This window comes from Pseudoliparis swirei, chromosome 13, assembly GCF_029220125.1.
Source record: "Pseudoliparis swirei isolate HS2019 ecotype Mariana Trench chromosome 13, NWPU_hadal_v1, whole genome shotgun sequence".
Classification (NCBI taxonomy): Eukaryota; Metazoa; Chordata; class Actinopteri; order Perciformes; family Liparidae; genus Pseudoliparis; species Pseudoliparis swirei.
The window spans coordinates 9773751-9799808 of NC_079400.1; the positions used below are offsets into that span (position 1 = coordinate 9773751).

General features: G+C 44.9%; 2 protein-coding genes across 2 annotated transcripts; one reads left to right on the plus strand and one right to left on the minus strand.

Moving 5' to 3' along the window:
- Window positions 1-60: 60 nt before the first annotated feature.
- Window positions 61-15239, minus strand: LOC130203900 (plexin domain-containing protein 1-like). Its single transcript, XM_056430359.1, has 13 exons — window positions 14661-15239; window positions 7633-7790; window positions 4499-4633; window positions 4352-4421; window positions 3644-3766; window positions 3434-3552; window positions 3241-3340; window positions 2680-2775; window positions 2491-2572; window positions 2352-2412; window positions 2139-2259; window positions 1382-1542; window positions 61-773 (listed from the first exon to the last, which is right to left on the minus strand). Exons 1-13 carry the CDS (start codon window positions 14734-14736, stop codon window positions 654-656), a joined length of 1422 nt encoding a protein of 473 aa, XP_056286334.1. The 5' UTR covers window positions 14737-15239; the 3' UTR covers window positions 61-653.
- A 9187-nt stretch (window positions 15240-24426) lies between these two features.
- LOC130203901 (dickkopf-related protein 3-like) lies at window positions 24427-25247 on the plus strand. The gene is made up of 3 exons (XM_056430360.1): window positions 24427-24579; window positions 24761-24935; window positions 25042-25247. The coding sequence occupies exons 1-3, from the start codon at window positions 24427-24429 to the stop codon at window positions 25245-25247; spliced, it is 534 nt and encodes a 177-aa protein (XP_056286335.1).
- Window positions 25248-26058: the final 811 nt, after the last annotated feature.

Sequence of the window (26058 nt, forward strand, 5' to 3'; positions counted from 1 at the left end):
TCTAAATATAGGCCAATATTGTCTGCACCGTTCTTACATTTTTTAACTCATCACCAAGCCTGAGGTTATCAACACTCACCGGCAGCTTTTATTAGAAGACATTTCAACAGAAAGGTAAAAAGAAAACAGTCTCTAAAAGGAAATCTAAACAACATTTATCCAGAGAAATTCAAGACGATCATTATAATCACTATCAGTTACATTGCTAAATATCTGTTATCATGAAATATAACATTCACACATCATGAAACAAAACCCCATAAACTGAATGGAAACACATTGTTACGTCGAGCAGTATGTTGGTTTGCAGTATGAAGGCTAGTTCGAGTCAATCCCTGACAGCCGCTTGCATTGTTTTTATTTTTTATTTTACACATTACACATTTGCATCTCATCATTTTTGTCGTCGGCTTCCTCTCAGACCCTCCAATCCCCTTTTGTATAAAATGGCAAAGTCCCCCTTGTGTGTGATGGCAGAAAGAGCAAAAAGACACGGAGAAAGCTGGGAAGAGCGACAGAAGCAGCGAACACTGTCCGGCCGCCGAGGGGTCGAGTCTGTTTCTCCTCCGCTTGTGAGGCCCGTGCAGTCCTCAGGATGGTGACCCTCTTTCTTCTTCTGCTCTCCCAGTCCTGCCAGTCCAGGGATCTCAGCGTCACTGCTCAGCCTCGATGAAACCTTCCTTTTCGTGACCCCCGAGCTCGACCTCTGCGTAGCTGGACTGACAGCCCTGGTTGCGGAACTTCATGGAGGGCCAGTAGTTGTTGGTGCGACGCTGGAAACAACAGACGGCAGTTTTTACACGAGGACCAGCGTACTGGAGGAAGTGATCAGATCCTTTACTGAAGTGAAAGGGGCCGTTTGGCCGATAAATCTAACATTACATAAATACAAGGCTGTGGGCTCTGTGGTTTACGCAGTCACAGGAATGCTGTCTGTGTTTCTCATATAGAACCAAACTAACGAGAGAACAAAGCTGCCTCTCCTGCGCTGGTAAAACACAACAACAGCAACAACAACATAGGCCCACCCAGGTGCATGCTGCAATAAAAAAAAAAATGAAATCTATTAAAAATAATTAAAAAGCCAAAAACCTCACATTTATCGAGCTGGAACCATGAATCGTTTTGTAGGAAAAAATTACAAACAATTATGGAAATAGCTGCCAATGATTTATAAATGAACCAATTGATTAACACATTTTATAAGCTTTTTAAATGCAAATATCTAAATAGCTAAAGTAAGTAGTCACTGAAGCTGTACACTATTTTCCTCTAACATGTAGTGAGCTAGAAGTACAGACTCCTCAAATATAAATACTCACATTCCATCAATGCAAACATATGTCTGTTTTTCTTTAAACATGAATTTGACTTTTCTCACCTGCATGAGGTAGAACGGTGGAGCGACGGTTGGGTGTGTGTTGATGTAGTAGACCGCCAGTAAGGTCAGAACCACCAGCAGAACCAGTGCAGCCACTACACCTGCTATGATGGCCGTGTTCTCTGGTATCCCGATGTGGTCCGGTGGAGTCGTCTGGACGTCTGAAAGGCAGGAAAACAGATTAACCAGCAGAACACAAAGAAAACCCAGAACAGCACAACGTATTGTCTGTTTTGCATTATAGCTATCTATTATTATTATGTGTATTAAACTCTAACAAACAGCATAACAACAACCAATAAACTGCCTACCAATAAATTGACTATTAAAGCCCCAAACCGCCCTCAGCCAGCTGGTCATGAAATCACTGAGGCGGATAAAAGGATAATTTCGGTTTATTACAACATGGAATCTATTCATAGTTTTAGCCATTTCCTATAGATACATATCAAAACATGTATTAAAGTGGTTGCTGTGAGAACATTAGGATCCTTATTACATCACAAAAGACCTGATTGTCAGAGTACGACTATGACCAAAAAAAAGACCAGTTGTATTCAACCCAAATTATTCTTTACTGTAAGTGTAGCAAAGTGTCGCTCATCTGTTGTCTTTAATAAAGTTTAATTGCTCGGCTCATGAACTGAAAAATACAGATTTTGGTCACTTAATTCCCTTTTCTACATTTAAAGTTCTTATTTTCTACCATTTCTACCTGCGGGGGGCTTGAGATGAACCTTCACTCGGAGAAGTTTACCTTTAGTGACAGTGTGGTCTTCGGTCACTGAGGCAGACGTTGGACCTGGAGAAGACTGGTTGTAGGGGGTCCCGGTTCCCTCGGACAGGAAGGGGTTGTAGTCCTCACACGTGCCTTTTGCCTGAGTGAATGACCAGAGGAAGGACTCAAGAAAGAACGAACCAGATGCTCTTTGTTGCATGAATCGGGGGGCGGGGGGGAAGTCAATCTCACCTCTTCGGGGCAGTTGTAATCCAACCACTCTTGTCTGTGCCGGTCGATACCGTCGGAGCATCTGAAACCCAGAACAAAAGTGAGAAAAGCTCCTCTCTCTCTCTCTCTCCCTCTCTCGGCGGTCAGAATTGCGTCCTACCGTTGGAGAGTGTTGCACCAGCCGCAGCCCGTCGTCAGGTTGGAGGTCAGGCAGAGGTCACAGGTCTTGTGTTGAAGGCAAGCTGGAGGAATCAAATGCAGGGCGTCCTGGAGTTAGAGGGGCTGCATGGTGTGTGAGGATTTATATATCTATATCTATAAATATATATACAGGTATATATATACTTACTCTGCAGATGCGTTAACTCAAAAGAAGATCTGCTAACGAGCGTTGAGGTGTTCAGCTCCACGCGGTGATACTCGTAGATGGTGCGGCGATTCTCATCTTCAGAGAGAAAAGATTAGATGTCAGTGGGCTTTGCACATTTCTTTTCTGCTCTGTTTTGTTAAAAAGCCTTTCTGCATGACTTTCAGAGCATTAACAACTATGTGCTGTGTAAAGACATCGTGAAGTAATGCCCCCCCAGGTACCTTTTAAGGCTACTTATATGATGTATGAAGGCTCTCTAAACTATTCAATACTCAGTAAATCTCATCAACAAATTAAAAGGAATTTAAAAAAACAAGAGGACACATACGGACTAGTAGAGAAACTTGCAACACACACATCCCAAAAAAATATTAATATTTTAATTGTATCATGTCATGTGTGACATTTCCTGACTAGAACTGGTATTTTGTTGTCATTGTGTTTCTTTTGCTTTGTGAGTTTGATTTTTCGCGACACAAATAAAACTTGAGAAACGAAGGTTATCTCCGTCAAAGTGGCAGAAAGACACTTTAAAGTCACCTGAGGGCTGCGAGGAGGGGAGGCGGGCCAAAAAAGCATCGGACAGTCCCACTTTCACCGGATGCTCGGTGGAATTCATGCTCTCCACCGCTATGGGGATCTGGAAAAAAACAACATCAGCGTCCGCTTCGAGCTGCTGAAAGAGTGTAACAGACGACGAAGAACACCCGCTGAAGAATCGCCCATAACTCACGTCTCTGTAGTTGAAAACAATGGTTCCATTTCTGTCGAGGACGGCCTGGAAGGTGAAAGGCCCGTCAGCCTCCCGGTCCTTCAGGTGCACGTTGTCCCACTGCACCACGAATAGGTTACCTGAGCGGGACACACCGGGGTGGGGGGGTCAGAAGGTCAACCAGGAACTCCCAAGACATCCCCGGACTTTATCCGCCGAGCTCCCGCTTACCGTTGTCCGAGTACCTCACGGTTGAGTTGTTGGAGAAGCTGGGGTCAAAGTTGGCCATGAGGGGAGCGATGTACTGCGTGGCGGTCAGCATCCGATGGGTGATGTCCCCCATGTAGATGAAGCCTGGGGGCCGGTACAGGTGTGAGAACGTTGTTGTTGCATATCTGTGCTCATAAACTATGCTGTAGTGTTATATAACACTTTTTAAAAAAAACTTAATACCTTCAAGCTAGTATTGTGTTTGTAGCCTCTGAGGACTTAAGTGTTGATAAATAAATGTGTTGTCTTGGTGGATTGTCTTGGTATTGTATCTCGAGCCCTTCGACCAGGCGGCCATTGTTTTCCTTTTATTTGTTTGTGTTGGAGGCAAATCTATCAGCAGACGGCAAAAAGTAAGATACGCTTAAAAATCCATTACTCAGAACAACAAGTCAGTTTTGATTTTGTAGTTACATTATTCAGTGTGAGGGATTATCTATGCAGCCCCCCCCCCCCCATATATATATATATAGTTAAATCCACATTTGAGTCAGTTGTCAATGATGTAACTATTCGCTAATGTAGACATAAAATCAATTGAATATCATAATTCCATTACCATCTCATGCACATTCATGAGAAAACAAATGACTCTCTCGCTCTCTCTCTCTCTCTCGCGCGCGAGCGCGCTCTCCGAGGAGATAAAGTGACGTGAGAAGGAAAACTCACCGCCAGTCGCGATGATAATTTGTCTCAAGTGGTGTCCGTAAAAAGGGAAATCAAAAGAAAGGGCCACCCTCTGTGGAAAAGAAAATATATGTCAGATAAGGCTGGGTGCTAAATCAGAGAGTGTGTGTGTGTGCGTGGTCATCTAACCGCTGCTTTTTGGTGTGCATTGGACAGAATGCCGTGGATCTGGACCGGGCTCTTGTTCAGGTCGACCCATAAGTCCTCCGTCCGCCGGTCCGTCGGACCGAAGCTCCGCCAGGCGTAGTACTTCTTGGAGTCCTCCTGGGGGAAGAAGGCTTGAATGACGTCACTATTCCACGAGTCATAACAATTATTAATTGGTACCAGGATGCGAGGAAAATATAAAACATGAGATATTAATATAGTTTAGCTTTTTTTATTAATTTTTTTATTTTAAATTTATTTAACCAGGAAATGCCTCATTGAGATTAAAAATCTCCTTGACAAGAGTGTCCTGGCCAAGACAGCAGCAGTAGCACGTCACACAAAGTTCCATACAATACAACATAAAACAGTGACAGACAATATATAAAACGAAAAACAAAATCACAGCATGAATAAAACCAAAACTAAGACTCAAGTCAACACAACCTAGCTTTAATATAGTTTATATTTATTAACATGAATATATCAGAAGTTCTGCTTCTCAATTAATTATTTAAGCAAAACTTTTTAAAACATTTGCTGGTTTCAGCTTCATAAATTTCAGGATTGGATCTTCTCTTTTCTTCACATTACTAAACTGAATATCATTTAAATGCCCTCACTGTTATCTGACATCAAATAAAACAAGGAATCGGTTATATTTCACATTTATCACAATAAGTCATTCTTAAATTGCCTCCTTAACCATCAGCTGGAAAATCAATAACGCAACTTTTTAAATGTATGTGTTTTTGTGTGTTTGAATTGTTTGTGTGTTTTCTCCTTCTTCAGGATTAGGGTCGATCCCGCTCGAGGACAATGATTCCCAACCTGCGGTTTGCCATCCTTCGAGGAGTCGCTGTATGAGTCTAAGGCATTTACTTTTTGGAGATTTTCTCTCCACTTTTTGGAGATTTCTCTCCCTCTTTTGTTTTGCCCAGATTTAATGTTATTGTTTTGAAAATGTGTGCAGTGTAAAACTCTTTATTGCCAAATATTTGAACTTGTTTTGTTTAGTTTTTCACAGGTTACACTTATTGTTATTATCTTGAAAATATGTCCAAACAGGTTAATTGCAGCCACAATAACCTATTTATTTCCCAGTGCTTTTTTTTGCACATATTTAAATGTATTTGTATTGTTCGAACAGAGTGATTGCACATTTGGTTTACTTCAAAGTGATTGCTATTTTCTTTATTCTATTATTTGAAAAAGCACAGATGGAGGAGTGACACAAAGTTATTTCAATTAAAAAGTCAGTAAAGACCATTTTGTTGGGGTGGTGGGTTTATGAACATTTGGGGCGTGACAGAAACAGTTTGAGAACCACTGGATTAACAGTTAATCAACATATTTAAAATAAGCTTTGCTCCGGCTTCTCTTAAGTTTGTATTCAACATAATACCTGATCATGTTTACGTGGCAAAAAAAGAGCGATTTATTATTATTGTCCTGGTCGATGAGTCAAAAGGTTATTTTCGGACACTTCATGCAGCCAATCAGAAGCGATGCTGCGTATTGAGGGGAACCACGGCACCGAACATCTGGAAACGCATCTGCTCGTTTCTTTGTCCAAACCGGAAACAAACAGTTCCACTTGGGGGAGCTGTTTGCACGTTGCACACCGTGCCATCTCCTCACTCATGGCATTATTAATGTATGCCACAGTTGAAGGTGACGGAGAGCAATGGTTCTGGGGTTTGGTGTGGGCTCAGAAAGTGGAGCAGTTAAATGCAGCGCGCTCGCTGCCTCTCCGGCTGCTCCATATACAGCAAGTGACCCACTTTTTTTAACTTCCATCTACATTGCCTGACGCCAGCCAATGTTTTCTAGAGGATGGGAGGGGGAGAGAGAGAGATACTTTCCCCTCACAGTTGACTGGTTTATTAAAGAGATTCCCAGTTGGGAAGTGTGAGTTCTGATCAGAAATCCCCCCACAAGCAGCAGCAGCCCGGCAGGCCTACATGTGATGTTGTGAGGGACTTCTCAGCAGCTGCACCCCCCCCCCCCTCTCTCTCTCTCTCTGGAACGCTCTCCACATCCGTCAGGCTCCCACCCTACAATCATTTAAGTAAGATCTAAAAACACACACCTCTTCCAACTCTCTTTCACCTGCTAAACCCCTGCCTCCGATATGAACACACAGCTTCTCCAGTCTGCTTTCCCTTGTTTGTGTTCCCGATATGTTTTGATTGTTTGTTTGTTTGCTTTGTCTTTACATTTTTTAGGTTCGTTCCATTTGACACTGTCCCCATGTAAAGCGTCTGTGTGTATTCAGAAAAGCGGTATATAAGTTTGAATTATTATTATTGTTCATGTGCAAGCACACACACACACACACACACACGCACATGCACACGCACACATTCTCACACTTAAACAAACACTGTAAGTTGGCCGGACGAGGCAGGCGTCTGTTTTCAATTTGATTTGGAACGGAAGAAACAAATGAATAAAGGTTTGAGACAATTTATTTGGATTTCATACGATGAGGCTAATTCAAGCGAAAGAAGAGTCTGGGACACAAGACACAACATACACACGTCATCATACACACTCATACAAACACACACAGGGGCCACAGGGATTGAGTTGAGCCCATGGACAAGTTCCACTCAAAGCTGGAATGAGTTAATGTAACGACAATAACCCAAATTGTCAGATTAAAGATTAAAAGTCATTCAGCCCGGCATTGTGTTCATGTTGTCTTTTCTTGTATACTGGGGTAAATATTTTTGTTCTCTTTGTCCCCCCCCAAACATTATCTGGAGCGAGTGTCGTGTCCATCATGACTCTAAAAGTAATTTTCAGGCAAAACAAAGGTCAACGTATAACAACCCGTAGATCGGTTGAGAAAAGCATAGCCAACATTAAAGTGCCTGAGACCTGCATTCTCTCTACTGACCAGCAGGGGCTCTTCTGGTTGCAAAAACAAGTCTGATTGTATCGAAGTCTATGAGAAAATGACCTTAAATCTCACTTATTATTACCTCAGTAAACATTGTAAACATAAGTTTGTGATCTTCTTCAAAACAGCAAGATGTTTTTATTTATGTATTTATGATGGTATCAGCAACAATGGACTCAGCAGAGGATCATCATGATTTGGATCTCACCACGATGGTCGTGTTGTCAGTCAGGGTGCTGACGTCAAGTCCTCCTCCTCCGCTGTTGCGGGCCTCTCTGTGTCTGTGTGGAGTCCGCTGGTCCCTCCTGGTCCTGTGAAACCCGGACAGATCCACATGTGTGTGCAGAGGAGTCCCACTGGGTGCATCTGGAAGGAGACGGGCATCACGGGACGTGAACAGTTAACACACAACCAACAGATGCCTCTCGAACTCTGGAAAAGATGGGCTGCTTTTCTCTCTCCTTCTTGCCATGTTTTCGTCACGCTGTAATAATTCCACGCTGTCGAGATAAAGCACCAGTATTTTACGTTCCAGACCAAGAATCTCCCCTCCCCTCCCCCACTCTGATCCCCAAAATGTGTGAAAAGAGCTCAACAATGATCTTGAAATATGTATTTTCTAATAATAAAAAGAAACTGGAACAATTTCATACCACATCTGCTCATTATTGTTGCCGTGATTTGGTGATCATCAGCCAGCGGACAAGTCCAAAGAAAATATCGCCGAATAACTCAGTAACACAAAGATGCAAAAAAAAAAAACAGAACTCAGAAACCCAAGTTGTTTTCTTTCCTGCCCACAAAGACACAGTGCCACGACTCCTTTTCTAATTTCTACATTTACAACTATAAGTGTTTGTTTTGGCTGGACCGCAAGTGGTTATTACGCAACGATGCAACCTATATTTGGTGCTAGCATTCTTTATTGGCCAATCATTCCTGTGTGTATTAACGTCTGATCACCTACATTTTGTGAGGGGTTTCTTGTCATCTACAGATCACAGATGGATCTTTTTCTATCTCTCCCTGTTTGTTCCTCTCATTCTTTTTTTAAGAGGATAAAGTATTCTGCTCCGGGACTCGCTGCCCTCTGCACACCGTCTACAAGGCTGCTGCTGAAGGTCTCCCACTGTGTTGAAGTTAAAGGTTAAATACAGTTTGTTGTCAGGATCTCTCTCCGGTCGGGGCTGTTAAGTAACCGCATGTTTATGAACATCTTGAGAGTAACAAAGACAAGAGCCAGCACGAGGTTCTCTCAGCCTCTTTCCTTTTAAAACGTTGTTTAGGAAATATGACCAACAGTCCCGGTCCACATACTTTTCTTTTTAGTTTTGGTCTGGAGCTGTTCTTCTTGGTTTTGGCTTCGTCTGTTTTCCCTATTAACATCGTAACGCTCCGGCAGTCATTGATCATTCAGACAATGGTTTGATTCTAGTTGAAGAAAAGCCCCCGTCTCCCGTTAATGGCAACGCACGAAGCCCGCTCTAAGAACAAATGGTTTTCTCACTCCGACGTATAAAATAACTTAACTGGCCGACCTCGCTGGTGCCCTGGTGGCCGAATGGGAGAAAGTCCCGGCAGCCAGCTTCACCATCTGGTGGAAAGTCTTCCCCTGAAGGGTGGAGTCTGTTGCAGAGTGAAGGCCATTGTTTTGGAATCACTTCAGGGGAGAAACGTTTTGGGGTTTTCACAAACGTCTTTGTGCTTCATCGTGAAGATGCCATCGAAAGAAATAATACCGCATCCTCTTGGACATTTGGTCTCATTTTGATATTCGTTAGCTCGTTAGAATCGTGCAACGCTCTGGGAAACATTGTGATTTCCTTTCATGCAGAGAATCAGATGAGAAGTCCTATACATCCAGCCATGCAGCCAGTTCGCTTAGTTCAGCATAAAGACTGGAAACAGGAGGATTAGCTCGTCTAGCTCTGTCAAGAGGGAACAGAATCTGCCGAGCGCCTCTGAAGCTCCCAGATGAACAACGGTTCAACCCGTACAAATGTTTGAAGTTGTGCTTCTTGGCCCGACTGTAAGATTTCAACCTGGGAGCTCGGATGAATGAAGTGAATTCACTATTTTTAGATGAGTAAAGAAAACACAACGGCCAAAAAGAGACTTCGGGAAACAAAATGGGACGAGAGAAAACACTGAGAGGTTTTCAGCGACACACAGGGGAGACGGCTCTCATGAGGAATCCTGTTTGATTACGGTGCACGGGAAGCTATTATCACGGCTTCAGAACAAGAGGCTCCTAATTGGGTCAGATTGGCATCACTCAGCATCATCATCATCATCATCACTAAACAGCTGAGGAGGCATCAAACAGCAGGGAGGAAGAAGAGCTCTGAATGGGGAGGAAGACTGGAAGTAGTAGATCGGGAACGAGGCATTAGTTATAACAAGATGTACGTGAAGTCCCTTTTAGAAATGCAGCCGACCTGCATGTGATCGTGCGGGATTTTTTTCAATTTGCAAGTATCGAGCTTCTCTCCAGGAAGCTCTCTAACCTCGATTAACCGTCTGCATGTGGGCAAGAAATAGGTGCATAAGGACCGGAGTGAAGTGACCTCCATAGCATCAGGTGTGTGTGTGTGTGATGGGAATGTGCAAACTGGAGCAGAAAAACACATCCTGGTGAGTTTGAAACGGAGCCCACAAATCCGACGTCTAAAGTGACCCATGAGACACATTTCCTGGTACCTGTACTCTATGATGCTCTGATGGAATACAATGCATAGACATTATCCTCCAAATTTAGTCAATTTCTAATTTTTTCCGGTGGTTTTAATCCGACATATCTTGCAGCGCCGAGTGTGTCGACCTGAGTGAGAATTAAACGTCTAATCTTGCAGATTTATGTTGAATTCTAAGATGATGACGGGCGGTATCCTCTATGTCTGTGCCTGCAATGCAGCAAGCACCTCATCCATCTCGTGGGTGCAGGGAGTCACATGGAACTAGGCCACGTCATGTTGAACTGCACTGTTGTGGCTGGATTTCTTCCTTTTTGGTCCATTCTAACTAATCTCTTAACCTGATGCATATACACTTGTATCTCTCTCCTATCTGACTGCTGGTGAGACGCCACAGAATACTCACCCTCTGGACCTCAGTAATCAAACAGCCACAGGACACAGAGAGTTTGGATCAGAGTTCAATTCACGTAGATTTATTTGTAACCAACAGTTTCACAAATAAACCTGGTCTGGGTCCGGTATTAAAGACAACGACCTCCCTCCACATCTGTCTTTCCCAAGCTCCGAACAAACACATTGACATATTATTTATACAACAGACTCAATGCAGGTGCCGCCTCCGTCCACTCCCTCATTACATATGAGTTCTCGTCACTCAGTGTGACCTCTGTCCCAGTCCAAGCCGGTTACTTTAAGGAATGTGGAGGTTTCTTGCTGACGTCTCCCCCCTCGTTACTTCTCTTATCGTTATTGTGTCTGAGCCTCCTGGTCCTCTCTGCAGTCTCCTCTCTACCGGTTAAGACTGGAGCAGCACAAGGCCGCTGGGTCTATCTCTGTCTGGCGTTGTTGACCCTCGTCTGAGGGAGAGAGCTGTGTGTGCCCTCTCAATCATCTTATGTAATTTAAGCCTAATATAACACAATGTAATAGTTTAATACACCCTATGTATATATGTTGTGGAAGCACAAAATTTGAAACATTTTACCCACCACAGCACACAGCGTGCTATAGATACACACACATTGTGTTCATTCATGCCTTCGCCGGCTCGCACCTTCCCCTCTCGTGCTCTTTCCCCAGACGTACAGTAGCTCTGTGGCATTCTTCCGTCCCTCGTTTTTACACGGTTTGTGAAATTCAAACTATTAATTTATGACGTGCTGGCGACAGACGCCAAAGAAACACGATGGGTTACGTTTGAATGATTTGAAAAGCAGCTTTCGAAAAGGCCAGACAGACCCGGGGCCACGCAGACCAGATGAAAAAGCCACGTTTCCTGAACTGAGACAAAAGCTTCATAATGGTCTCTCAGTCTGCTTCATTTGGATAAAGTCCAGGGGTGAGAAAATAAATGTCCTCTGAAAACAATCTGCTCAAACGTACAAGGCTTTGTAGAGCGAGCAGCAGATTCGGGGATACACCGAGGGCACGAAGGTCCCGGGAAGGCCAACGTCTCTGCTCCGGAGACGGATTCGCCGAAGAGAGAGAACCACTGTGTGCCACAGCGGAGGAGACGCCGGCAAACATCACCATACAAACAAAGTCTCGGCCCGCAGAGCTGATGAGATACTTATCGGTTCATGGCGTGGGAGAAAGACATTTAGAGCAACAGCAGGAACCCAAACACATAATCACAGACACTGGCAGCTGCACTGATAAGCAGCCGAGGAGATAAATGTGGACACGGAATTATACATTTAGATTCAGATTTACTGTCATGGAGTTGTTTCCAATTTTTGGTTCCAGTTTTTAGGAGAATATATTCAGTAATAAATGTCCAGAAGCTCCGGATGTATCTGTTGTGCGATGTTTTGATAGCTGTGGCTCGATGTTTGGAGGCTTTATTCTCTTGACATGATGAGATTATTGGGCTATTTGAGGAGATACGAGCTGGACGCCGCAGTTACTTATATTCCCTTTGTCTAAAAATAATAAGTCTCGGAAGATATTCTCTTGCTGCAGCAACGAAGACAGCAGGTTGACATTTGTCTCAGTAACTGCCGAAGGACTGCTCTAAAAGGTGGTTCATACATGCGTGTTCCCCTCTGGATGGATTGTAAATTAAGAACCTCTTACTTTCACCTCGCGCCATCAGCCTGAGCTGTACTTGTTGACTGTGTTTGGTGCTAACTGGTAAACGCATGCAGCTCAACCAGGGGCGTCATTAGGCCTAAAATGATTTTTTTATGTCATTAAATTGAACTATTGTTTCTTACATGGACACTTTATTTATCACTCTAACATGCTACATATGTGTGTGCATTCTGGCTTGTATGTTTTCTCCCCCTTCAAATCCCAATGCAATAGCCTCTCATCATACTTAACAACATAATCCTCGGGCATTAGGACCTAGAAGGGAAAAGTTAGAAACTGTCTCCATTGAGCGAGAGTGTGAACGAGCAATCTCGAAACTCAATAAATAACTATTGACATCTCTCTATTATTTTCAATAATATATTATCATAATATATCTTTTCATTTAACCCTTGTGTTGCGTTCGGGTCAATTTGACCCGATTCAATGTTTCACCCTCCTGTCGCCTTCGGGTCAATATGACCCGATTCAATGTTTAACCCTCCTGTTACCTTTATATTTACTCACATATTTTACCCTTGAGGTCAATATGACCCCAGCTATTAAAATCTCCAGAAAATTATTAGAATTAATATTGTTTTCCAAGTTTAAGTGTGAGGTACTTTATGTTTGTTTGTTGACTCCCGAAAGAACACCGACATTAAACATTGAATCGGGTCAAATTGACCCGAAGGCGACAGGAGGGTTAAATATTGAATCGGGTCAAAATAACCCGAAGGCAACACAAGGGTTAATGATATATTTGACACTGAAAGTTTATCTTTATCTCAGTGATAGTGTCCAAATGAGCATAAAATATCACTATGACCTTGAAATGCTCTCTCTTGTGTTATCAAAGACCGAATAAAAGCAAAACTACAGAGCATGCGTATGACTGGGTATGTCTGTGTGCGCAGACATACCCAGTCATACGACACTCCCCTTGGGGCTCAGCCCCCCCCTTCTTTGATTCCTACTAACACCCCTGCTCAACGCATGCACTGCTCCTTAGTTTGTCCAGCTCTCGTTTTTGCCAACCTGTGTTTTGCAGAATAAATACAGATAAGCACAAACATATAAACACACGCAGCAGACATGCGTTTATATAGGTGGAGTGAAAACACACGGCACATTTGTGCAGTGTTTGGTCTGAATGTCTCGCGGCTGACCTTGAGGTTAGTCGCAGTTGGCCTCAAACTCCTCTGCAGAGCTTCTCAACGAGCAGAGGCAGACACGTCATGGGAAACTGCTGGACTATTAAGTGCTCCGCTGTAAAGCGACGTGCCGCGGCCTGCAGTCGGTGAGTCGCGAGGCCGCGGAGTGGATGTCGCAAACACGTCTAATCAGCGAAGACCTGTTCTACTTTGTGCCGTGAGCAAGCACCGACACGTAGTCACGAGGCTCTGGGAGAACAAGCCCAAAAGAGGGACACCTGCCAGGGGTGAGGCCGACAGATCAATCCGAGGTTTTAGTGTATTTTAGTGGTGGAGAAGAGCATGCACAGTGGTGCCAGACGTCCAGCTGTCTTATGTTAGAGGGTGGGGTTCTGTGACTCTGGTCTCTCTGCACAGTGTGTGTGTGTGTGTGTCATCCTCTGCAGAGCGAGGGCCCTGATCAGAGGAGCCGGGACCACAGGAGAGACCGGGGAAAGTGGAGCACCGCTGATTGTCGGAGGAGGAGGAGCAGGAGGAGCGGCAGCAGAACGGGGGCTGGCTAAAAATAATGTATCTCCAAGGAGAACAAAAATACATACATGCGCGTACACTCACACACACACACACACACACACACACACACACACACACACACACACACACACACAGGAGACAGCATACATCTGCGGGTGACGCATAGAACAAGCGCATTATGTCTGATGATTAAACACAAAGATGAGATTAGGCGATCAAGAAACTTTTATACATGAAACTCAGCTGCTGCTCTCGTCGACTTGTTCTACTTTCATCAAGTGCCATGCTGGGATTAAAACACGGCAGTCATAAATTACATGAATGAACCTCGAACATCCATCTGCTAAAGTGCACGATTTGCTACAATTTACATGATTCCTGATTTTTCAAGCAGGTGAGGACCAGATGTTTAGCTTTTCAAATTGGAAACTGTGGGCTTTTTTTCGGAATGGCATCCAAAGATAATGCAGACCTTCACACACACGCACATGCACGCACGCACACACACACACACACACACACACACAGACACACACTCATGTCTTTCATGTGCTTCCTGTGACTGACAGGGAGAATTTTTAAGGGACAGGTTATTCTCACACAGAGGCAAATCCACCCAGACCAAAAAAAGAGCGTCCTGCCTCTCGCTCAGATCCAGTGGCAAGAAATTATGTTCACAGAATATTTCTGTTCACCTGAATATTTGGAAGCTGATCTGAAAGCAGTCCAAACGGTGTTAATATTGCAAGATGAATGAATACCTGAGCACGGGGTCTTACCTTCATGCCGGTGAGCCCAGACTCTCCCCAGCTCAGCCTGGGAGAGACAGATGAGGAGAACGGCACAAAGCCCCATGTCCAGCCAACGCTTCGCCCTCCTTCCCGGACTCGTTATCACTCCTCTCTTCCTCTCCTGCTTCTTTGTCTTCTTCTTCTTCTTCTTCTTCTTCTTCTTCTTCTTCCCCCACCCCACCCCTCACTCCGCTGGAAGGAACGGGGCGCCTCACTCCTTCACTCCTCTGCCTTTTGGTCGCTCTCTCTTCGCCTCTGCTCTCAACTGCTCTTTTTTTCTTCTTCTCCTCACCTCAGCCGAGGTTTGCAGCTCTTCTCCTCCTTCACACGGTGTGGTGTCCCTTCCTCACGCCCTTGTTTCGCCCTTTAGAGCGACTTCTGGCAGAACAGGTCCATATGTCAGAAAAGGAGTTGACAAACAGCTCACGTGTTGCAGAGTGAGGGGTTTCCTCTTTTTCCTTCCTTTTTGACCAATATTCCTATTTGTTGCTTCGTGAATCCAGTCTTCACTTCTTCCCGTCGGTCTGTGGGTCCCTTTCCTCACATGTTTCACTCTCGGACAGACCTCTGGATGTTTTGTACGTCCAGGAAAATATTGATGTATTTCTAAATGTTTTCATTCCTTCTGAACTCCAAGAAGGGGGCTGGAGTTGGGAGGAGTATGTCTCCCTCATGTGGAAGCATGCTGAACCAAAACAAACTGTTTATTCCTCGTGGTTTGTTTGAAGAAATATCACATGGAATAATCCAAAGTTCATGTGGACTGTGAACATTTGTTATTATTTATATAGTTATGTAAGTTGTTCTTGTTCACACACATTTCATTCATTGGAGTTTACCTGACTGATGGTTCTGTATGACTACTGATATCTTATCGGTGACAAATACTGAGCTTTATTTCTATTAAATATTATTTTAATTATTTAAGTGATAGCAAGATAACACATTTCATTCCCACCTTCAGTGCAAATGATTGTATCAGGAAATACAATGTTCAATATTAAATCACGACAGCATTATATTGTGTATCATCCTTAATGATGTATTATTAGGCTCCCCCCCCCCCCCCCTCCTCCTCACTGCAGCAAACCAGCGTATGAACCGAACCATGACCTTCGTATACCGTTACACTTCTTGTATCACGATATTCTCTTGGGCGGAGCTTGTATGCATGTGGACATATGGGGGACAGGGGACCTCCTGCGAAACAGACCTCATCAAATTCTTACACAGCTGTTGACGATGATGAAAAGTTTATCCCCTGAGAAATATCTCTGCTTCTGTACCAGCATGCACACCATATATTAATGATGCATGCATAGGCAATGCATGCACACACAGGCCAACCGAGTGGTAAAGTCAGTCTGGGTTTGGTCTCACTGATTCGTTGCTCCATTATAAGCCCATAAATTCAGCTGACATCAGTGGGAATTTGTTCACAGGCAAACAAAAGATTTGTTTTGGGAGTCTGAGTGAAGAAAACGGCCTTATAAATCTGCAATAAAAACGAATACTTAAGTCAGTTTAATTCAATAAATCAAATGTAAAAGGAACATGCTGTCCTGGCTCCTCAGTGGTGGAACGAGCTCCCCACTGACATCAGGACAGCAGAAAGTCTCTACATCTTCCGTCGGAGACTGAAAACACACCTTTTCCGACTATATCTGGATTAAAACACAGATTTGCACTTCAGTGGCACTTAAATAGCACTTACTTATGGTACTTTTGTAGTTCGACTATGTTGAGGAAATGTTACTTCCTGTATTCTTGTTGTTCTTAGTTTGTACTCTAGGTTGAAATGCACTTATTGTAAGTCGCTTTGGATAAAAGCGTCTGCTAAATGACATGTAATGTAATGTAATGTAACATCATCTCAGCTGTAGGTCGTGGTCGGCCAAAGGAGTTTACAGCGATGCTGGAAAAAACCAAGCTGCAGTCTTGGCAAATATGATAAATATGTTAATTTGTGATCAAATTGGAAATTGGAAACTGTTAAACAATCCACCACGTGAAGGCCAGCCAGTGGGCAGAATGGATGAGGAGTCTCGGGACTCAGGTGAGTCAGGTGAAGTTGTTCCAAATGACTGGTGTCCTCTCGCCTCCCGGCTGCAGTTTGCTGATTCATGCAAGAGGTTTATTAGAAAAGTATCTTCAGTGATTTGGAGTTATGAAACACAACCGCGAAAAAAATCGGTTGTGAGGTAAAAGGTTGTTTTAGGACATCGTAAATCAATTTAAGAGGCAATAAGAAGAGTAATAACAGTATTCCCTCATGGAATAATGTTATTCGCCAGGTGATTGGCCAATGTCAGGTTGCATTTCGACAACATTTTTTGAATCTGTTTCAAGGTTTTTCGCCCCGGGCTACTGCCTCTCCATCACGCATCTTCACTCCGACCTCAAACGTGCTCACGCGGAAACTTTAGAAAACAACGTGTCATCGCACGTCACAGAGGAAACCAGAGGAAGCAATAGTCCGTGTCACGTGATCTCATGAGGAAGCAGAAGTGGACACAACGCCGTCTGACGTGGTGCAACAACCCGCTGAGGCAATTTCTTTGCGGTGAGAAAATACACAAAGGCTCCGAGCCTAAATGAGACGGAGGAGATTTATGGTTTGATTATCGGGAAGACTGAAACCACATCGAAACTATTTAATGTCTGAGAACAGGCCCCCCGGAGGAAGAGGGTTTGGGAAAACAACAACAGGAGCGAGACATCACCGAGAACCCAATTTGTCATCGCCGGTTCACTTAAAGAATTGAGATGTCATTCTTCGGACTATACAGTACCAAGGTTGTTTACCAGTATGGGGGTGTTTACAGGTACACGGTTGTTTACCTGTATGGGGGTGTTTACAGGTACAAGGTTGTTTACCTGTATGGGGGTGTTTACAGGTACAAGGTTGTTTACCTGTATGGGGGTGTTTACAGGTACAGAGAGTGGTGCAGGTACAGAGAGTGTTTACTAGTACAGAGGGTGTTTACAGGTACAGAGAGTTGTGACAGCTGTCCCCAATCTGGCCTCGGCTGCTGGCTGGTTGCCAATCAGTCAGCTGCTCTGGCTGATTGGCAATTACTCAGCAGCCGATGCTGCTTGTATAAAAGGGCAGCAGAGCTGGAGGGACGGGAGAGTGAGCAGAGGCGCAGGTTTTGCGGTCTGCTTGTGCATTGTTTGCTGACGAATAAACATGTCTTTCAACCAAACCTCGTGGTTCCGGGCTGATCCCTGGTGCTGGAGGGGGAAACCCACGGGTAGTGGCCATGGATCTGCTACACTGGAGCCCAACGTGGGGCCCCCGGAAACCCAGCACCTGGAAGGGATAGAGCCTGGGAAACCAGAGGAGGAGCTGATGAGCAGCTTGGGCCAGATGCTGGCCCGAATTGAGGAGATGGGGCGGGCAGAGGCGGAGGAGAACCGCCGGTTCCTCAAGGCCCTCCTGGACCCGCCGGCTCGGCGGCTGAACCCCGTTCCCCAGGAGACGTCGGAGCTGCCGACCCCCGAGCCCCAGGACCAGTCGGAGCTGCCGACCTCCGAGCCCCAGGACCCGTCGGAACTGCCGACCTCCGAGGTCCCGGACCCGTTGGAGCTGCTGACCTCCGAGCCCCAGGACCCGTCGGCGCTGCCGACCTCCGAGCCCCCGGACCGGTCGGAGCTGCCGAGCCCCAGGACCCGTCGGAGCTGCCGACCCCCGATGTCCAGGACCCGTCGGAGCTGCCGACCCCCGAGGTCCAGGACCCGTCGGAGCTGCCGACCCCCGTCCCCCAGGAGCCGTCGGAGCTGCCGACCCCTGAGCTGACCCGTCGGTGGAGGGCCGACTCCGGATCCCTGGGCCCTGTCGGAGATGCCAGCTACCCCGGCTCCGGCTCCATCCCGGCCGGTCCCGGCTCCCCGTTCCCCGGCCCGGCGGGCTTCAGCTCCCCGTCCCGAAACCCAGAGCCCCCACATCCGAAGCCCGGTCCCTCAGAGCCCACACATCCCGAGCCCGGTCCCCCAGAGCCCCCTCCTCCGCCCAAGCTCTCATGGGGGGGGGAGGATGGAGCCCCGGCCTAAATCGGGTGGTGGGGATATGTGGCAGCTGTCCCCAATCTGGCCTCGGCTGCTGGCTGGTTGCCAATCAGTCAGCTGCTCTGGCTGATTGGCAATTAGTCAGCAGCCGATGCTGCTTGTATAAAAGGGCAGCAGAGCTGGAGGGACGGGAGAGTGAGCAGAGGCGCAGGTTTTGCGGTCTGCTTGTGCATTGTTTGCTGACGAATAAACATGTCTTTCAACCAAACCTCGTGGTTCCGGGCTGATCCTTGGTGCTGGAGGGGGAAACCCACGGGTAGTGGCCATGGAGCTGCTACAAGAGTGTTTACAGGTACAGAGAGTGTTTACAGGTACAGAGAGTGTTTACAGGTACAGAGAGTGTTTACTAGTACAGAGAGTGGTTACAGGTACAGAGGGTGTTTACAGGTACAGAGGGTGTTTACCAGTACAGAGGTGTTTACTAGTACAGAGGGTGTTTACCAGTACAGAGGGTGTTTACAGGTACAGAGGGTGTTTACAGGTACAGAGGGTGTTTACAGGTACAGAGGGTGTTTACAGGTACAGAGGGTGTTTACACAGAGGGTGTTTACAGGTACAGAGAGTAGTTACAGGTACCGTGATGAAAAGACATGAGAGTATGTTCTCCTCTCAGATCCTGAGGACACTTGAGGGATTTTAAACTCCCAAAAAATGGCGGATGGCCTGATTTGTGATGATTGGCCGGTGACCCTTGCTCCAGTTCCTCATCCTGCCCTTTATTTATTCTATTTTCTTTTAAATCTGGCACAAAGAGGAAGACACAGAGCTGTTTCCCATTACAGAGGGAGACTCACTCTTCTGTCTTGTTCCAATTGAAAACAGCTTTTCGGGAACATTATTTAAACCCCACCAGAAATGCTGTTTAAACATCTGACAACAGGTCGGATTTATTTGCGGTCGTACGTAACGATGAGGTAAGTGTATTTATTCTGCCCATGGACCCAAAACAAAGACCTTCATTTCATTACTCCACTGTCATAATGCGTCTTTAATGAATTACTGCCACCATGTTTAAGGAATAATAAAGGACAGATGTGGTGCTGGTTGGGAGCGACCGAGACAAGTGATACAGTTAAAGTAAAAGACCATGAATATTCAGATTTTTTGAACTATTGAAAGTGTTCTAGATTGAATACCATCATTCTTAAAATAGTATGATAACAATAATATTTGTATTTATTTATTATTTTGAATAATAAATTATTTAACATAATTTAACCACTTATCTTTTTGTCCCAAAAACGAATATACTGCACAATCCAGTTGGTTGAATTGGTCTTTTTTAGCCTTTTGTTTACTATTATCGATCCCAAGCTTTACATAACTTTAAAATAAAATGTCAGATTATTGTTGCGTAATGCTTGTACTTGTCATGACATTTTTTTTGTTTGTGTAACATTTACCGGCTGCATTTCCACACTCACTCGTGTGGAATGTCTGCCCGGCAACCCCGAGAGGCGTTTATCACCTCGTTTACGATGCGACTTCAATTTAGATTTAAGGAAGGAAGTGAATGTTAGAACACTGTGTGCTTGAACTTGGACATTCACATTGCCAGTGAGCTCCGTCACGATTGCTCGGCAGCTGGTTGACTAGTTTTTAAAATCCTTAATGTTTATGACCATTTCTATAACTTTACGAAAAATCACGATCTAGCATTCAAACCGACTTCATGCGGACAAATGAGCTTTTCCATGACAAAATACCATGTCTCCCCCCTCCCTCTACAATGAATCCTCAGAAATTCGTGAAAAAAGTGTTTGATGTCCCACCCAAAAATATTAAACCTACATTTTCATTGCGTTTTCCTAAAAGGTCAACATCAGGTGTGTCGACGCATACTCGTTAGACTCACGCGTATCAAAGCGTATCGTCTTCAGAGGAAACTACAAAAGTTCAGCGACAAATAAATTCACATTGACATCTTGTTTTTTCCGGGGAACGAACAGCAGCCTCCTGGGAGAAAGGAACCACACACACACACACACACCGCATCTCTTGCACACTTATTTTGTGTGTTTTCTACCAATTACGAAGCGGTACTTTTTTGTGGGTATAGTTACTAATGCTTGATAGGAGACCCAGCCTATGACGGACATCTTTTCAATCCGCTTTCAAAAGAAAATGACGGCAATTTGTGTTACGTTTTCTCCCCAGTTGCACTCTTATAAGAGAAAAACTGAAACTACGTTTTTTGAGTCATGAAGAAACAAAACATTGACCCCATTGTTCTCTCATATACTCTCACTGATTATCCGACCGTCCATCCATTCCTGCACTGGACATGTTTTCTCTGCGGTGGGAAGGCGGACTCCTCGTGCACTCCTCCATTCAGAGCTCCTACTGGGGGGTAGAGGTCCATTACAATGGACAAACATCACCCTGCCCATTGTTTTTGTTAGCCTCTAATTGCAAGACCCACAGAAATGTTGATTGTGGCATTCATTACGAACGTCATTAGCAGAGTCATTACCACTGGGGGGGGGGGGGGGGGGGCATGGGAAGGAGTGTTTGGAGACAGTTATCTGCTTTTTGCATTGGGTAAATAACAGGAGGGTTATCTTGCTGTCACTACGAATGTAAAACAAGAAGACGTGTTTGGGGGAGCGTGATAAGCAGTGGGAGTGGGAGTTGTAATTCTTGTCCTGAGAAACACAATGCTGGGAATCTGAGTCGAAAAAGAGGATCCCAAAAAAACGTCTGTTTAGTTTAGGGAAGTGGATTCAGCTCATAAGTTGCAAAACACACGAAAAGTTGCAAAATACTCTAATCTCAATAAATCTCTGTGACTCAGAGTTGGACAGCGTTTCCATTCATATAATAGTAAAACCCTCACAGTACCACCAAGAGCTCAACACACATGAATCTGAATCATAAAACTGCTCCGCCGGCGACAGAACCACCATCCCACACTTATTTACATATACTGCTAATTGATCCAGTTGCCGCTATTGTGCCTTCTAATTGATCGCCAATTACGTCATTAGTCTGTGTTAGCTTGTTCTGATAAGGACTTAACTACCTGGAACTTGGATGAGTGCGGACCCCGCGGTATCTACGTAACCAATCTGTGGTGTAAATGATTTGCAATTACCCCGGCATCTCCTGTAAGTCTGAGCCAAAACACACTGGATGCTAATGGCACAATGAATGCTAATGTTAAGCCCCAACACATACGTTTATGATTACTGACAATACAGCCCTTCTCCAGTCTACGCTCCTATTTGCAGGGAGCATCAGACTCATCGCCTTAGACTTTTCCTAAGAGCAAATGTGCTCCCCATTACTTGATAAAGACCATGGAGTGAGGTATGCTGGGCCCACTGGTTGGCCTGGAGGCTTGTGACCCCCACCTGAATGAGATGGAGTAAGCTGCTGGAGCTCGAAGATGAAATATTACGACGGGCTCTAGAGATGCTTTTCGGAAGCAGTTCACTCGTGTTTTCATTTCGTCAAGTTATTAAATGCTTGTGTTTTCTTAAAATGTGCTCACATTTTGAAGAAAAAAAAGTACAAACCACAAACTGTAATGCAAACAGTGCAATACAGTCTCTAATATAAAGTTATAACATATAACAAATATATATTGTACATTTCATCCAATTATATATGTTTTTTTCCTGGTAGATTACTTTGTAACTTAAATGCTGCACACCAGCTTTCTGGAAAATCACTTATAATCAACATGAATGTATTACCAAATATGCCGTGTCATGTGTGATGGATGCCTTGCTCAACGGCAGGTCAGTAGCAGTTGTTGGGGAGAGAAGACTTACTGATGATTATGATCTCCCTAATTTACTGCCAATTGCTGTTAATTGGCTTTACGGTCACTTATTACGAGGACGTATTTTTCCCGTATTCTTTACGCCTTTGGTGCTTCTCAATTCAAGTCCGTAATCGGGTTCTCGTGGTTAAACTTTGGCCGAGTGGGTTTTGAACAGACTTTTTGCCAACACTAACGGTCAATGTAAGCACTGGTATTAAATTCTCCAGGCTGATGTTTTCTACAGATGTTTTCAGCTCCATGTCACCTATAAATTCCAGGAGCTTTATCCAACCTCCATCTGAAGTTTTGGGTTTTGTTCTGGAACTTTTTGTCCAACATTGTGTATATTATTTACTTGGGGGGAGCCGAAACATAACAACTGCCTTGAGTCCTTCTGGAGAACCAGAAAGACGATACGCACCCCGTCAAAGTTGTGCTAAATACTTCAAACTCATAGACCCGTGCCGGTCTTCGTCGCATGTCTCAGCGTTGGAAATCTGTCTTAGATGGCCAATAATTTTCACAATGTCTCATATTTGGTTATTCTTGTAGCCCTCCAGAGTAAGAACAGTTTAGAAGGCCGATATAGAGCCCGAGAGGAGTCCTGACCTCGCCAGAAGATGGGGTTTCCATCTGTTCTGGTCGAAGAGATGTTTTGGAAAAGGTTGACGAAGATGAGCCGATTAAAAAGACGCCATTTAGCGGTTGTATTTTAAACTTTGGGGAAAGTTGGGGAAACAAACATGGAGCACATGGGGAGGGGAAACAATGCAGCTTCCTTCTTTATTTCAATGAGACCAATGCAACGTCAAAAAACCAAGAAACTTTACACACTGAAATCCTCTCACGGCGTGATAAACTCCTCGTAGTCCTGATTTATTTTGATGTTTTCTCACAGGATACGGGCCCACTCACGCTTTTCAGAAATTACACCCACCTGTCCGACAGGAAGAAGGTCGTACACAGTTTAAAAGAAAGACGAACACTTGCGCTCAGAGAAACATATTTCCTCCATGACGATGTTTCTGAATATGTTCCTACGTTCCCTTTTGTTTTCTAGATATACGGCTTTTCTTGCAGCTCGTCCACTTCTAGCGATCACCCAGGGGAATTTGCCAACCTATTTTTTTTTTAGGTATTAATTCTTTTTGACAACTAAAAAGAAACTTTTTTTAAAAAAAAGTGGAAAAAAAAGAATCTGTCAGTCCCCCTTAAGCAACTTGTCTCCCCTTCACTCACTCCCCCCGAGAACTAATGGCTGATGGTAATTACATTTAATGAGATCATGGGGTCGTCTGCAGGGTGCACTTCTGCAAATTGCTCTCAGCGTGGGGTCTGAAGTGGGATAGGGTAGTGGGCAACGGGGCAGTGTAGCTCGGGGGTCGGGAGTGTTTGCCCAGTGTTTGGGGCAGGGAGGGGGGGCGGGCACATGGGGCTTTACCTGTCACTCAGTGAGCAGTCAAACATGTTCGCGCGTTAGCCCGCCTTTGTCCTCCTCGTTTGTTTGTCTGGCAGAGATAACCACACAGAGGTGGTGCTCGTCTTGGCTCCATTGTGTGAAGCTGCTGTCACGACTGGTCATTTCGCCACTATTTTCTGGCTGCAGGCAATTTAGTTAATCCATGAACAACTAATTGTCTTCTCCGACCCTGTTGCTTGGACAAACAGCCCTGTGGAGCTGAGAGGGTGGAGGGGTGGGGGGGAGGTAAGCCAAGACTTGGTGACCTATAAAAGTCACACTGGAAGAGGAGGCAGCCACGGTCACTGCTTGAACCCCTGCAGTCCTGATTCTCCACACATTTACTGGGACTTTAAAGCTGTGGTAGATTTCGTTAAAAAAAATTGAGACAAGCATCCTTTCCTTTACTTCGCTCTTATTTAGTTCATTTGTTATTTGAATTAATTTGCTCCGCGGAAATGTCCGTCAATCTCGGGATGCTCTGCCTTTGTCTCTGCTTCTGCTGGACTGAAGCTCGCATATGGGCCTGGATGCTCAACATGCCCCACAGCCCCCCCAAAGCAGGCGCCAAGGCACTCAGAGAAAGCACGCCTGTCGCCAAGGCTGCCGCGGTAAGACCCGGACACTGTGCGCGGGGATCAGACTCCTCTTGTGTTCCTTCACAGCGTCGGAAGGCACGCCGCTACTCGTATGGAAAACGTGCCGTTGGTGCTTTCGCACACGGCTCTAAGTCCCCACGTAGTTTCATGTTCTTGATTGTTTTAATGACCCCCTGTTTGTCTTCCTCCCCAGGCCGCGTGCGACCATGACAGGGCCTGTGGACGGGGTTTCTCCTGCGATCGACACTTCGGCCTCTGCGTCCCTCTGCGAGGGGAGGGCCACTACTGTCGGAGGGACGTCCAGTGTGTCCGCGGACTCAGCTGCATGTTCGGGAAATGCCACCGCAGCATCGCCAACGGGCAAGAGGGTGAGAGGGCACGTTTAAAAGTTAAAAGAGCGCGTGTGCGTTTGACAGTGAGGAGTTTTAATCCGACTGGACTGTAAATAATCGGTGTATTTATTCTGCCATCCAGGTGCCAGATGTAAATTGAACAGGGACTGCGGGGCGTCCATGTGCTGCGCGCGGCACCACGGTGAGCAGGTGTGCAAGAGACGCCTGGTCCGCGGCCAGAGCTGCTATGTTCCTGACGGGGGCCTGGCGTTCAGCATCAACCAGATCTGCCCGTGTGAAGAGGGGCTACTGTGTCGGGAAAACGGTGCATCACGCCGGAGAGAGTGAGTCAAGCTGCATTATTTGTTCATAATACCACCAGGTGTGGCGTCCAGGTGGATCAGGGTCCGGGTCTAAAGCAGAAATGTACCGCAAGCCAAGGCTGGACGACCCAGGGCCGTCAAATTGAACTTAATGGACATCTTAATCACAATAACAAGTGATGCTCTTGCACTGAAGCCGTTTGGTCAAAAATGGAATTTTAAGACAGAAACTGTGTCCCAAATTGAGACAACACTAAAATCTCAGCAGGGTTTGAGAATTAAGTAAATGTTATTTGCACACCCTATACAACCCTTTATTTAGTGTGTCTGCTCTTGATGGACTCTATTGTCCCACAGTGCATTGCACAAAGGAAAAGGAGGAGCTGCTGACAGCTGGAAAACATAAAAACGAATTAGGGATGCCAGTAAAAAAAGCTCAGAAAGCCCCCAAAAAAGTTGCTATGTAATCCTGGGAGAAGGATTTATTTGTAAATTATTGTATCATGTCCCGTTAATATATAACCGTTAGTATAACTGTTTATTTATTTTGTAACACATATTTATGCTCATGAGGCACGAGGAACCTTCAGAGAACCTTTTTTCTCGAGGTCATTCTCTTGTTTGAACTAAACTCACTGACATAGACAACATGGTTATTTTGGGTCTTCTGAATCTTTTCCTTTTATCTGACACGATGTATGATCTATCTTTAAATAACTCCTCAAACCCTCCGTGTTAAAATATGCCTTAAAATTATTTACATTTTAATTATTAAAGTATTGTGTCAGTCAGCTGATAATAAACGGCGACTAAGTGTTCTAACTTCAGTTTTTTTG